Source organism: Rhinolophus sinicus, chromosome 18 (genome assembly GCF_057876585.1).
Source record: "Rhinolophus sinicus isolate RSI-liver-muscle chromosome 18, RSI-T2T, whole genome shotgun sequence".
NCBI lineage: Eukaryota > Metazoa > Chordata > Mammalia > Chiroptera > Rhinolophidae > Rhinolophus > Rhinolophus sinicus.
The window spans coordinates 72,474,979-72,490,441 of record NC_142518.1 but is presented as its reverse complement, the minus strand read 5'-3'; the positions used below and the strand labels follow the sequence as shown (position 1 = coordinate 72,490,441).

Below are 15,463 nucleotides of genomic sequence, written 5' to 3'. Positions count from 1 at the left end.
TGTGTGTGTGTGTGTGTGTGTGTGTGTGTGTGTGTGTGTATGGGTTTTTTTGGAGCACAGAAGAGGCATCCAAGCAAGAAGTGACCGAGCCACCTCGACCAGAAATCCTCTTGAATTTGTTTTAAATGTTCATATCAAAGGGAATAATCTTAGTCTGGATCTTTCCTACTTGGTGAGAAACTTGCTGTATGTATCATGTACCCCTTTCCACGGTATTTTAATTTTTTTTAAAGTTTACTGGGGTGACAATTGTTAGTGAAATTACATAGATTTCAGGTGTACAATTCTGTATTACATCATCTATAAATCCCATTGTGTGTTCACCACCCAGAGTCAGTTCTCCTTCCATCACCGTATATTTGATCCCCCTTGCCCTCATCTCTCACCCCCCAACCCCCTTACCCTCTGGTAACCACTAAACTATTGTCTGTGTCTATGAGTTTTGTTTCTCATTTGTTTGTCTTGTTCTTTTGTTGTTTTTGGTTTATATACCACATATCAGTGAAATCCCATGGTTCTCTGCTTTTTCTGTCTGACTTGTTTCGCTTAGCGTTATACTCTCAAGATGCATCCATGTTGTCACAAAAGGTCCTATTTCATCTTTTCTTACCGCCGAATAGTATTCCATTGTGTCTATATACTACAACTTCTTTATCCATTCATCTATGGAAGGACATTTTGTTTTTTTCCATGTCTTGGCCACCATAAATAAAGCTGTAATGAACATTGGAGCACACGTGTCTTTATGTATAAATGTTTTCAGATGTTTTGGGTAGATACCCAGGAGAGGGATTGCTGATCATATGGTAATTTTATTCGTAATTTTTTGAGGAACCTCCACACTGCCTTCCATAACGGCTGCACCAGTCTGCATTCCCACCAACAGTGTATGAGGGTTCCTTTTTCTCCACAGCTTCTCCAACACTTGTTACTATTTGTCTTGTTGATGATAGCCATTCTGACTGGGGTGAGGTGATATCTCATTGTGGTTTTGATTTGCATTTCTCTAATGATTAGTGATGTTGAGCATTTTTTCATATGTCTATTTGCCATTTGTATGTCCTCTTTGGAGAAATGTCTCTTCAGGTCCTCTGCCCATTTTTCAATTGGGTTGTTCCTTTTTTGTTGTTGAGTTGCATGAGTTCCATGTGTATTTTGGATATTAGCCCCTTATAAGAGGCACTGTTTGCAAAAATCTTCTTCCATTCAGTTGGTTGCCTCTTTATTTTGTCGATGGTTTCTTTTGCTGTGCAAAAGCTTTTAAGTTTCGTATAGTCCCATTCATTTATTTTAGCTTTTACTTCCATTGCCTTTGGAGTCAAATTCTTAAAATACTCTTTAAACCCAGTGTCCATAAGTTTAGTACCTGTGTTTTCTTCTATGCAGTTTATTGTTTCAGGTCTTATGCTTAAGTCTTTGATCCATTTTGAATTAATTTTGATACTTGGTGACAGATAGCAGTCCAGTTTCATTCTTTTGCACGTGGCTATCCAATTCTCCCAGCACCATTTATTGAAGAGGCTGTCTTTCCTCCATTGTATGTTTTTTGCTTCTTTGTTAAAAATTATCTGTCTGTATTTATGTGGTTTTATTTCTGTGTTCTCACTTGTATTCCATTAGTCTAAGTGTCTCTTTTTCTGCCAATACCATGCTGTTTTGATTATTGTAGCCCTGTAGTACAAGCTAAAGTCAGGGAGTGTGATACCTCCAGTATTGTTCTTTTTTCTTAAGATTGCTTTGGCTATTCGGGGTCTTCTGTGGTTCCAAACAAATCTGATGATTTTTTGTTCCATTTCTTTGAAAAATGACATTAGGATTTTGATGGGGATTGCATTAAATCTGTTTATTGCTTTGGGTAATACGGCCATTTTAACTATGTTGATTCTTCCAATCCATGAGCACGGAATGTCTTTCCATTTCTTTGTGTCGTCTTCAATTTCTTTTAAAAATGTCTTGTAGTTTTCAGCATATAGGTCTTTCACGTCCTTCATTAAGTTTATTCCTAGGTATTTTATTCTTTTTGCGGCAAATACAAAAGGAATTGCTTTTTGTACTTCTTTTTCTGAGATTTCGTTGTTAGTATATAAGAATGCAATGGACTTTTGTATGTTGATTTTCTAGCCGACAACATTACTGTATTCATTGATTGTTTCTAATAGCTTTTTGGTGGAGTATTTAAGGTTTTTTATATATAGCATCATGTTATCTGCAAAGAGTGACAATTTAACTTCTTCATTCGTAATTTGGATGCCTTTTATTTCTTTCTCTTGCCTGATTGCTCTGGCAAGGACTTCCAATACTATGTTGAAAAGCAGAGGTGATAGGGGACAGCCCTGTCCTGTTCCTGAACGTAGAACAAAGGGCTTCAGTTTTTCACCATTAATTATGAGATTAGCTGAGGGTTTGTCATATATGGCTTTTATTATGTTCAGATATTTTCCTTCTATACCTGTTAAGTATTTTAATCATAAATGGATGTTGTATCTTGTCAAATGCTTTTTCTGTATCAATTGATATAATCATATGATTTTTGTCCTTTATTTTGTTCATGTGATGTATCACATTGATGGATTTGCAGATGTTGAACCATCCTTGTGCCCCGGGGATGAACCCCACTTGGTTGTGATGAATAATCTTTTAAATGTATTGTTGTATTCAATTTCCCAGAATTTTGTTCAGGATTTTTTCATCTGTATTCATTAGAGATTTAAGTCTGTAGTTTTCTTTTTTTGTGTTGTCCTTACCAGGTTTCGGTATCAGGGTAACATTGGCCTCATAAAGTGAGTTGGGGAATACTGTCTCTTCTTCAATTTTTTGGAAGAGTGTGAGCAGGATTGGTATTAGATCCTCTTTGAAGGTTTGGTAGAATTCACTAGTGAAGCCATCTGGTCCCGGACTTTTGCTTTTGGGAAGGTTTTGGATGACTGATTGTATTTCGTTATTGGTGATTGGTCTGTTTAGATTTTCCAGCTCTTCATGGTTCAGCCTAGGAAGGCTATATGTTTCTAAGAACTTGTCCATTTCTTCTACATTATTGAATTTGATGGCATATACTCCTTCATAGTATTCTTGGATGATCCTTTGTATTTCTGTGGTGTCCATGATAACTTCCCCTTTTTCATTTCTGATTTTGTTAAATAGTGTCTTCTCTCTTTTTATCTTAGTGAGTAAGACAAGTTTTTGTCAATTTTATTAATCTTTTCAAAGAATCAGATCTTTGTCACATTAGTTTTTTCTATTGTCTTTTTTTCTCTATTTCATTGAGTTCTGCTCTGATTTTTGTTATTTCCTTCCTTCTGCTGACCCTGGGTTTCATTTGTTTTTCTTATTCTAGTTCTTTAAGGTGTGACTTGTGGTTATTTAATTCAAATTCTTCTTGTTTCTTGAGATAGGCCCATAATGATATAAATCTCCCTCTTAAAACTGCTTTCGCTGCATCCCCAAAATTTTGGTAGGATGTATTTTCATTGTCATTTGTTTCTATGTATCTTTTGATCTCTCCTCTAATTTCTTCTTTGACCCGATCGTTCTTTAAAAGTATGTTGTTTAATCTCCATGTATTTGTGTTTTTTCTTGCTTTCTTTTTGCAGTCGATATCCAGTTTCAAAGCCTTGTGATCAGAGAATATGCTTGGTATGATTTCAATCTTCCTAAATTTACTGAGACTGATTTTATGTCCCAATATATGGTCTATCCTTGAGAATGTTCCATCTACACTAGAAAAGAATGTATAGTCTGATGTTTTAGGATGAAGTGCTCTATATATGTCAATTGCTTCCATTTCATCTAATGTGTCATTTACGGCTGCTATTTCGTTATTTATTTTCTGTTTGGATGATCTATCCATAGCTGTCAATGACGTATTTAAGTGCACTAGTATAATTGTGTTTTGGTCAATTTCTCCCTTTAGTTCTGTTAGTAGTTGCTTGGGATATTTCGGTGCTCCCTTATTGGGGGCATAAATATTGATGACTGTTGTGTCTTCTTGTTCTACAGTCCCCTTCACCATTATGAAATGTCCATCTTTGTCTCTTGTTATTTTTTTCACCTTGAAGTCTGTTTCATCTGATATCATTATGGCTACACCTGATTTTCTCTGGGTACGATTTCCTTGGAGTGTCAATTTCCACCCTTTCACTTTGAGTCTATGCTTGTCCTTGTAGCTGAGATGTGTCTCTTGGAGACAGCATATGGTTGGGTTTAGTTTTTTGATCCAATCTGCTACTCTGTGCCTTTTTATTGGTGAGTTCAGTCCATTTACATTTAGGGTGATTATTGATATGTGAGGATTTCCTGTCATTCTATCTTTAGTTTTCTGGTAAGGCTGTGTCTCCATTGTGTCTTTGCCTTTTTGTTGTTGTCTATTATTTCTGTGTGGTGGTATTCTATGATGTTTCCCTCTGTTTCTTCTTTTATTACAGTATATATTTCAGTTCTGGATTTTTTTTTTTTTTTTGAGTGGTTACCCTTAAGTTTATGTAAAAGAAAGATTGATATTTAGAGTATTCCATTTTCTTCAGCACGCTTACTTTCTCCATTCCCGTATTCCAGTTCAGGCCTTCACTCTCCCCCTTTTTATGTTTTGGTTGCCACAAATTGTCCCTGTTGATGGTGGTCAAAAAGCCACCTTTAGTATTTCTTGTAGTGCATGTCGTGCATTAGAAAATTCCCTCAGCTTTGTATGTTTGGAAAGGTCTTTATTCCTCCTTCATATCTAAAGGACATCTTTGCTGGACATATTATTCTTGGCTCATAATTTCTCTCTTTCAATAGTTTGAATATTTGGTTCCACTCCCTCCTGGCTTGTAGAGTTTCTGCTGAAAAATCTGATGATAATCTAATGGGCTTTCGTTTGTAGTTTACCGTCTTGTTTTCCCTGGCTGCCTTGAGGATTCTTTCTTTGTCATTGATTTTAGACAGCTTCAATACAATGTGCCTTGGAGAAGGCCTGTTTGGGTTGAGGTAATTAGGTGTTCTATTTGCCCTTGGATTCGAGGATCCAGTTCTGTCCACAAGTTTGGGAAGTTCTCATCGACAATTTGTTTCAATATATTATCTGTTTCCTTCTCTCTTTTTTCTCCTTCTGGTATACCCATTATTGTTATATTGCTCTTTCTGATGGAGTCAGAAAGATCTTGTAGATTTCTTTCATTTCTTTTAAGTCTCAAGTCTCTTTCTTCTTCCATCTGTGTAATTTCCAGGTTTCTGTCTTCGATGTCACTGATTCTTTCCTCCATCTGGTCAACTCTACTACCTAAGATGGCTATTTCATTCTTAATTTCTTCTATTGAGTTCCTAATCTCCAGAAATTCTATTTGGTTCTTTTTTAAAATTTCAATCTCTTTCGTAAAATGCTCATGTTGTTCTTTGATTGAGTTTCTGAATTCATTAAACTGCCTTTCTATGTTTTCTTGCAACTCGTTGAGTTTTTTCAGAATTGCAATCTTGAATTCTCTGTCATTTAAGTCACATATTTCCATATCTTTAAGTTCCTTTTCTGAAGACTTTTCACTTTCTTTCTCAGCTGTCTTGTTGCCTTGATTATTCATGGCAATTACTGATTTATTGTTTCTCTTCCTAGACGTCTACAGTAGTGGGTTCTGCAACAGGTTGATCAGAAGAGGTCTTTCTTTTGTTTTCCAGGATTTGTTAGTAGAATGTTTTATTTTCTCTCCGACTACAGCCTTTTTTTCTCTCTCACACGGCAGTGCTATATTTTCTCTGCACTATTCCACTTCTTACGCAGTGGGAGGATTCCCTCGGAGACGGGCTTCTCCTGTGTTAGTAGTTCACCTGGGTCACAGGGCGCAGTGTCCATCTGGGTATGTGGAGAGCTTTTGAAGTTCCAAAGTTCTTCCTGCACCAGATTCAGAGCCCGTATGTTTCAGCAGTTTTGTTTACTCCTGCAGGCATCCGTCCAGATAGGTGGGACCAGGGGCAGGGTGAGTTGTGAGAGGTGGCTCAGAGCAATGGCAGCAACCACCACCACAGCCGTTCCTGCTTCCACAGCTCCCTCCCCTTTTCCAGAACTAGTTGGGCTGTGAATCTGTGTCTGTGTTCCACAGTTCTCAGAACAGCAAATATTCTGTTCTTTTGATCTGACACTGATACTCTTCTGCTTCTAGCACCGGGCTTGTGGGGGTGGGGCGAGCTCTGGGAGTGTAGGGAGGGGGCGGCTAGTCTCAGTGCCTAAGGCTTCTGTTCTCTGCTCAGCAGTGAGGGCTTAAACCACTGTTTTCTGCCTTCTTCCCTCAGTTTTTTCTCCGAGGTCTCTGCCGTGAGCATTGGGTTCAGCCGTGTTATATGCTGCCCCCTCAGCCCTGTGGGCCATAAGCGGAGCCCTAGCTGTCCGAGTTTTTCCCTCTCCTGCAACTGCGGTAGTTCGGGATGCAGTGATCTCGGAGCACTGAGCTAGGTCTGCATCCTGCGCCCGCGGGGCTCTGTCTCCGCCCTTCTCCCTTCCCTCCTACCCCACTGGCATGCGGGATTCACCCACCTTTAGGTGAATTCAGTAGTGGGCCTCTTGGTGTTGCCTGTCTGCTGTGCAGGGAGTCCATTGTGGAGTTATATTTGTTCCATTTGTTGTAAATTCCAGGGGAGATTTACAGAGGCTCACCTCACGCCACCATTGATAAGTCCTAATTCTGGTATTTTAATTTGATGATGCTTTCATAGTGAGTATATCAGAGCCTAAACTCTAGGTCACCTGAAATTACCTATATGAATCACAAGTTAGTTAATTCTGTGTCCTTGCCTTTAAGATAAAAGTATAGTTAAATGCTAAATATGTGAATATTGAACTTCCAAAGATTTTGACACATAAATAATCTGCTGCTTATTGCAATGTTTAATATATTTATTCATACGCTATAGTGGTTAAGTCATTTAAATGGGCTCTATTTTGTAGCTCTTTGCTTCTGCTGCACCAGTCTGAATTCTTTTCAAGTTTCTTTACAATGTTAAAGGATATAACTTATGCTAGTGAATATATAGAGAGCTCTTTTATCTCCTCATCTATTTTATTATAATAAAATACTCAAAACCTGAGATCTACCATCTTAAGAAAATTTTAGTGTTCATTACATTATTAACTATAGGCATATGTTGTACAGCAGATCTCTAGAACCTTTTCATCTTGCGTGACAGAACTTTATACCCATTGAACAGCAACTCCCCATTTTCCCCTCCCCCCAGTCTCTGGCAACAACCATTCTAGTTTCTGCTTCCATGAGTTTGACTACTATAGATACCACATATAAGTGAAATCGTGCAGTACCATATTTCCCCGAAAATAAGACCTAGCCGGACCATGAGCTCTAATACGTCTTTTGGAGCAAAAATTAATATAAGACCCGGTCTTATTTTAATATAAGACCAGGTATAATATAACATAACATAACATAACATAACATAACATAACATAACATAATATAATAATGGGTCATATTAATTTTTCCTCCAAAATACATATTAGAGCTGATGGTCCAGCTAGGTCTTATTTTTGGGGAAACACAATATTTATCCATTTGTGACTGGCTTATTTCACTTACCATAATGCCCTCATGGTTCGTCCATGTTATGACCTATGACAGGATTTCCTTTTTCTGGCTGAATAATATTCCATTGCATGTTATACCACATTTTCTTTATCCATTCATCTGTGTTGTTTACATCTCTTCACTGTTGTGAACTTGTGAGTTCAGATATCTCTTTGAGATCCAGATTTTAATTCTTTTGGATAAATACCAAGAAGTAGGATTGCTGGATCATATGGTAGTTGTGTGTTTTGTTTTGTTTTTTAATTTTTTGAGGACTCTCCATACTGTTTGCCACAGTGGCTGCACCATTTTGCAATCCCATCAGCAGTGCACAAGGGTTCCCTTTTCTCCACATCCTCGTCTGCACTTGTTTTCTGTATGTGTTCTTTGAGGAAGTACCTATTTACAGCTTGTACCCATTTTTTAAATTGGGTTATTTGTCTTTTTTGCTATAGAGTTGGAGTTCCTTATATATTTTGGATATTAATCTCTGATCAGATACATGATTTCCAAGCATTTTCTCCCATTTCGTAAGTTGCCTTTCCACTGCTGAGTTTTTCCTTTGCTGTGCAGAAGCATTTTAGTTTATGTGGTACTACTTTATTTTTGCTTTTGTTGCCTGTGCTTCTGATGTAATACCCAAGAAGTCATTGCCAAGACCAATGTTAAGAAGTTTTTCCCCTATGTTTTCTTCTGGGAGTTTTAGACTTTCAGTTTTATGTTTAAGTTTTTAATCCATTTTGAATAGATTTTTGTGTATGATATAAAATGAGAGTCTAATTTTATTCTTTTGCGTATGGATATCAGCTTTTCTCAATACTGTTTGTTGAAGGGACTGTCCTTTCCCCATTGTGTAGCTTCCCTTGTCAATCATTTGACTGTATATGTGTGGGTTTATCTCTGGGCTCTCTCGTCTGTTCCATTGGTCTATATGTCTGTCTTTATGCCAGTGTCATACTTTTCTGATTACTGTAGATTTGTAATATGTTCTGAAATTAGGAAGTGTGAGGCCTCCAATTTTCTTCTCATTTCTCAAGTTTGCTTTGGTTATTTGGGGGTCTCTGTATGAATTTTAGGATTTTTTTTCTATTTCTATAAAAATACTGTTGGGATTTTGATAGGAATTGCGTTAAATCTGTAGATTACTTTGGGTCGCATGGATATTTTAACAATATTGTCTTCCAATCCATGAACATGGAATATCTTTGCATTTATTTCTCTCTTTAATTTCTTTGAGCAATGTTTTGTGATTTTCATTATACTAGTCCTTCACCTCTTTGGTTACTTTTTTTAAATTGATGTATGGTTGACATACAAAAAGCTGTAAATATTTAATGTGTGCATCTTCATGAGTTTGAAGATATACACTGTGAAACTGTCACCATATACAGTGCCGTAAACTTAACCATTACTTGCAGAAATTTCCTCCCTCCCTCTTGTCTTTTGATAAGAATGTTTAAGATAAGATTTACCCTCTTAACAAAATTTTGAGTATCCAATACAGTATTGTTAACTATATGCGTTATGCTGCACTGTAGCTCTGTAGGACTTATTCATCTTTTTTCAGTGAAACCATCTACCCCCTGATGAACCTTTCCGATCATCCCAGACCCTGGTAAATGTGATTCTACTTTCTACATCTATGAATTTGACTATTTTAGGTTCCTGATATAAGTGGAATCATGTAGTATCTGTTCTTCTATGTCTAGTTTATTTTACTTAGAATGTCTTCCAAGTTCATCTGTGTTGTAGCAAATGGCAAGATTTCTTTCTTTTTGAAGGCTGAACATTATTCTATTGTATGCATACACCACATTTTCTTTATCCATTCATCTGTCAGTGGACATTTATGTTGTTTCCATGTCTTTGCTATTGTAAATAATGCTACAGTGAACAAAGGAATGCAGATATTTCTTCCAGATCCGGATTCCAGTTCTTCTGGGTATAAACCCAGAAGTGGAATTACTGGATTATATGGTAGTTCTTGTTTTAATTTTTTGAGGAACCTCCATACTGTTTTCCATAGTGGTTGTACCAATTTACATTCTCACCAACAGTGTGCAAGGGTTAAAAATGCTTCACATCCTCACTAACACCTTTTTTTCATATTAAGCCTTTCTAACAGGCATGAGGTGATATCCCGTTGAGGTTTTGATTTCCATTTCTCTGATGATCAGTGATCTTTTCACATACCTGTTGGCAATTTGTATGTCTTTTTTTAAGAAATATCTATTCAGGTCTTTTGCCCATATTTTAAATTGGGGGTTGGGGGGCATTTGAGTTATAGGATTTCCTTATATATTTTAGATATTAACCCTTGATCAGATAGATGATTTGCAAATGTTTCACCCATTCCATAGGTTGCCTTTTCACTTTGCTGGTTGTTTCCTTTGCTGCAGGATTTTAGTTGATCTAACCCCATTTGTCTGTTTTTGCTTTCATCACTTGTGCTTTTGATGTCATATCCAAGAAATCATGCCAAGGTCAATGTTAAGAAACTTTTTCCCTATGTTTTCTTCTGGAAGTTTTAGAGAGTCAGGTTTTATTTTTAAGTCTTTAATCCATTTTGAATTGATTTTTGTGTATGGTGTAAGATAAGTATCCAATTTCATTAGTTTGCACTGGATATCCAGTTTTCCCAACACCATTTATTGAAGAGACTATCTTTTCCCCATTGTGTGTTCTCGACCCCTTGTTGAAGATCAATTTACCATAAATGTGTGATTTATTTCTGGGCTGTCTAATCTGTTCCACTGGTCAATATGTTGTTTTTATGCCAGTACCACACTGTTTTGATAACTGTAGTTTGAAATCAGGAAATGTGATGCCTGCTGATTTGTTGTTCTTCCTCAAGAGTGCTTTGTCTATTTGGGGTCTCTTGTGGTTGCATATGAATTTTATGATTTCTTTTTTTCATATAAATTGCCATTCGGACTTTGATAAGAATTGCATTAAGTCTGTAGATCGCTTTGGGTAGTATGGCCATTTTAACAACATTAATACTTCCAATCCATGAAGACAGAATATCTTTCCATTTATTGTGCCTTTTTCAATTTTTTTCATCAGTGTTTCATAGTTTTCTTTGTATAAATCTTCTAGCTTCTTGGTCAGGTTTATTTCTAAGTATATTGTTCTTTTTGATGCTATTGTAAATGTGATTGTTTTCTTGAATGTTGATTTTGTATCCTGCAACTTTATTGAATTTGTTTATTAGTTTTAACAGTTTTATTATGAAGTCTTTAGAGTTTCTACACATAGGATTATGTCATATACAAACAGAGATAATTTTTACTTCTTCCTTTCCAATCTGGGTGCCTTTTATTTTTCTTGCCTAATTGCTCTCTTTAGGACTTGTAGTACTATATTGAATAGAAGTGAAAAGAGTGGCCATCCTTGCCTTATTCCTGATCTTAGAGAAAAAGCTTTTAAGTTTTTTACCGTTGAGTTTGAAGTTAGCTGTGGGCTTTTCATATATGGCCTTTATTATGTTGAGGTAAACTCTTATTCCTAGTTTGTTGAGCATTTTTATCATGAAAAGTTGGATTTTGTCTAATGCCTTTTCTGCATCTATTGATATGATCATGTGATTTTTATCCTTCATTCTGTTAATGTGGTGTGTCACACTGATTTATTTTCACACGTTGAATCATCTTTGTGTCCCAGGAATAAATACCACTTGGTCATGTTATACGACCCTCTTCATGTGCTTTTAAATTCAGTTTACTAGTTTTCTGTTGAGGACTTTTGCACGTGTATTCATCAGGTATATTGGCCTGTAGTTTTCTTTTCTCGTAATGTCTTTCTCTGCCTGCTTTTGGTATCAGAGTAAAGCTGGCCTCATAAAATTAGTTTGGGAGTGTTCCCTCCTCTTCAATATTTTGGAAGAGTTTGAGAAGGAGTGGCATTAATTCTTCTTTAAATGTTTGGTAGAATTCACACATGAAGCCATCTGGTCCTGGGATTTTCTTTGTTGAGAGATTTTTGATTACTGATTGAATCTCATTACTAGTTATAAATCTGTTCATATTTTCTATTTCTACATGATTTAGTCTTAAAGTAGGTTGTATCTTTCCAGGAATTTTTCATTTTCTTCTAGGTTAACCATTTTGTTGGCACCAAATTGTTCCTAGTAGTCTCGTATAATTGTTTTTATTTCTGTGAGATCAGTTGTAATGTCCTCTCTTTCGTTTGTGATGTTATTTGAGTCTTCTCTCTTTTATTCTTAGTCTAGCTAAAGGTAATCAATTTTGCTGATCTTTTAAAAAAAAACAGCTCTTAGTTTAATTGATTTTTAATATTTTTGTAATCTCTCTTTTGTTTCTTTCTGCTCTAATTTTTATTATTTCTTTCCTTCTGCTAACTTTTGGCTTAGTTTTTCTTTTTCTAGTTCCTTGAGGTATAAAGTTGTTAGTTTGAGATCTTTTTTAATGTAGGCATTTATTGCTATAAACCTCCCTCTTAGTACTGCTCTTGCTGTATGCCATAAATTTTGGTATTTTATGGTTTTATTTTTGTCTCAAGGTATTTTCTAATTTCCCTTTTGATACCTTCTTTAAGTCATTGGTTGATCAAGAGTGTGTTGTTTAATTTGCTCATGTTTGTAAATTTTCTAGTTTTCCTTCTGCTATCGGAAGCAAGGTATTGAAGACATCTAGTATTATTGTGGTGCTATTTCTTCCTTCAGTTCTCTCAATGTTTGCTTCATATATTTAGGTGCTCCGATGTTGGATGCATATATATTTATAGTTGATATATCGTCCTGGTGAATTGATCCTTTTTATCATTATATAATGTCTTTTTTTTCTCTTTTTTGTCTCTTGTGATGGTTTTTGACTTAAAATCTATTTTGTCTGGTACCCCTGCTCTCTTTTGGTTACCATCTGAATGGAATATCTTTTTCTATCCTTCAATTTTCAGCCTATGTGTGGCCTTAAGTCTAAAATAAGTTTCTTGCAGATAGCATATATTGGATCTTGTTTTTCATTCATTCAGCCACTGTATGTCCTTGATTAGGGATTTTAATCCATTTACATGTAAAGTAATTATCAAGAGGGAAGGACTTAATATTGCCACTTATTAGTTTTCTGTCTTGTAGCTCTTTTGTTTCTCTTTTTCTCTTTATACCTACTTTTATGTTTCATTGATTCCCCCCGCCTGCCAGTGATGTGCTTTTCTTTTCCTGTATCTTGTATGGGTTTTTTTTTGTTTTTTGGTTTTTTTTTATGGTTACAGTGGGGCTTAACTTAAAACATTTTAGAGTTACAACAGGCTATTTGAAGCCGATTAGAACTTAAGTTCAATCACATTTAAGAGCTCCTTTTTTAATTTTCTTGAATATTCTTTCTTTAAACTAGCATCCCATTTTAATAGAATATTATCTCGTGTTTCTCTGAGGGTATTTGTGATGGTTTTTAAAGGTTTTTTTTTTTTTTTTTTTTTTTTTCCTTGCATGATCTCTGTTTTCTCCTGTTTGCTTTCATTTCTATTTTTTTCTGTTCTCTGTCTTTCACATTAGAGGCTTTCCTCAGGTACTTGATAATCCATGATAATATTTATGAGTGGGGGCCAAAAACAGATTGGAAGGATTGAGTACGAGTGGTCCTTGTTGACTTTGAGCTTCACTTTAAAGTCATCGGGCTGATCTATTTGTTGGAGAAATTCCGCACCCCAAATCAGTATTTTTAGATCTTTCCTCTTGAGGCTAATCAGGTTCTTTAGAGAAGACACTCACAAACTCTACGCGGAAGGGTACCACCAGTACCGTAGGAGCCAACTGGGGGAAAATGTCTGTGGTGTCCTCAGTATTCAGTATGCATTGTTTATCTTAATCTCTTTGCTTTCAGAAATAGTATTCACACCTTCGACTGTGACTGACATTCCCCATATTCAGAGAGTGAACCTCCAGTACTCACCAGGACTGGGAGCGGCTTTTACCCAGTAGAATATTGTAGGGGAGGATATTTTAAGGTCTAGTTGGTTTATAAACAGCTTTCAATTTACCTACCTTATCTTAACCCCATCCCTTTACATCCATTTCCAGAGATACCTGACGTATACTCAGCCAATTGTTTTCCGGCTTCCAGAATATTGTTGCTATTGCCTATTTTCCTTGTTCTTCCTGACCTTGTGGGTTTGTGTAAAAAACAAAAAAATCAATCCCTACAGTTTTTAAATGTAATCTGGAGGGAATGAAATTAGATACATGTGTTCAGTCTACCATCTTTATCTGAAAGTAAGTAATTCTAACCACTGTTAAATAGTTGCCTTACATCCTCATGTGATATTTCTGTTGATCTTCGGTTTATGTTAGGTGTTATACTTGAAGAACCTTAGCCCTCAAGTGACGGAAAGAGATCTTGTCTCATTGTTCGCTCGGTTCCAGGAGAAAAAAGGACCTCCAATTCAATTCCGAATGATGACTGGACGAATGAAGGGGCAGGCTTTTATCACCTTCCCCAGTAAGTAGCTTCATCTGTATAATTATCCAGTTGTAGCATCAGCATTAGAGACTACTTATACCCTCTCTAATTTAGATATAGTCCTTTGATTTCTCTGTAGCGCATGAGAAGCATGTGCTTGAACAAGAAGGGAAGAGAAGTAAGCAAAATATGTTTTTAGTATTCCTCTATCATCCCTTCTGTTCTTCCTCTCTTCCACTGACTGTGCATGACCACCTTACCCTATTGTCCTCAATTTTCCCCAGTCTTGGCACTTTCTTCTCACTTTATCAAAATTTACTTTCCCCTTGCTCACAATAATACTTGTAGCCCAAGTTATATTATTAGTATATTGGTATTCTGATCAGAACACTTATACTTGCCTTATGCCCTATTCCTTTAGGACTAAGAGACCGCAAGCTAACATGCTAATTCACTAGTAATTCATAATTAACTCGTGGATCATACATTCTTTTCACTATTGTTTGTATCATAATACATGATTTCGGTATCCTAATTCAAAGGGAACGTTAATATAGGAATTTCAGTTTCTATTGCACAGCAGACTATTGTTTTCTTTTTCTTTTTGGTGGAGGCTGGGTAGGAGCTCTACCTTTCATTATCCCTAAACTATCATCATTTACGAACAGCCTAGTAATCTTTGTATAGGCAAGAGCTTTTACACATGAACAGTGCCAAACTCCACTCTTGGTACAGTATTATACCATCTTTCCTATCTTATTCTAGGTTTGTAGATCATCTACACTAGTGCTTTTCAGTCTTTTCAACTGTGAAAACCCTTTTTAAACTTTAAAAAATATTTCATAGACTCCACCCACCTAATATGATCCATTGCTTGAAAAACTGTGTATAATAAAAAAATTTTATAAGCTAAGTACTTTTAAATGAATAGTTGTTTTGCTAATCATAATAGCAGCTATCCACTTATGAAAATTTGTATTACATACATATGTGTGATGTAAATTGGTTCAGTCTAAAGACATCGCTTGTATACTTATAACTTCACAGACTCTGGGCAATAATTCCACTCCTTCCTGATTTCCCACATCAAGGCTCTGACACCCATAAGTGGAGTACTACTGCTGTACAATATATACTCGCACACCTCAAGTTTCCATATGCCTACAAGGATTATTAAACTTATTTATCCCAATGAGGGCTCCTACATCCACTTTCCCATCAAAAGAAAAAAGTAGCAAAATGTCCTTAAGGCGATGACAATTTCTTTTATTTGTGTTGCCCATTTTGAAAATGATTTTATTCTCATGATATCTATAATCTGTTACCTAAGATAGAAGCATATGTATTATTAGTTATAGCTTAGCCTTCTTTAGCACAATGTCTATATTCTTGTTTCTTTACCTATATCTTTGAATTAGGAGGCACTCTCAAACATCCATTTTAAGTTTTTCTTGTCATTATTCTTAGCCATTAGTTTAATCTTGCTGAGTTACACAAACTTGAGAT

General features: G+C 36.0%; 1 protein-coding gene across 2 annotated transcripts in view; it reads left to right on the top strand.

The window, feature by feature from the left end:
* RBM41 (RNA binding motif protein 41) overlaps positions 1-15,463 on the top strand; it is a 66,177-nt gene that overhangs the window by 44,861 nt on the left and 5,853 nt on the right. For both annotated transcript variants that reach the window (XM_019717706.3, XM_019717707.3), the window contains one exon: positions 13,849-13,996. In XM_019717706.3, coding sequence (XP_019573265.1) covers positions 13,849-13,996 — 148 coding nt within the window. The remainder of the gene's footprint in view (positions 1-13,848; positions 13,997-15,463) is intronic.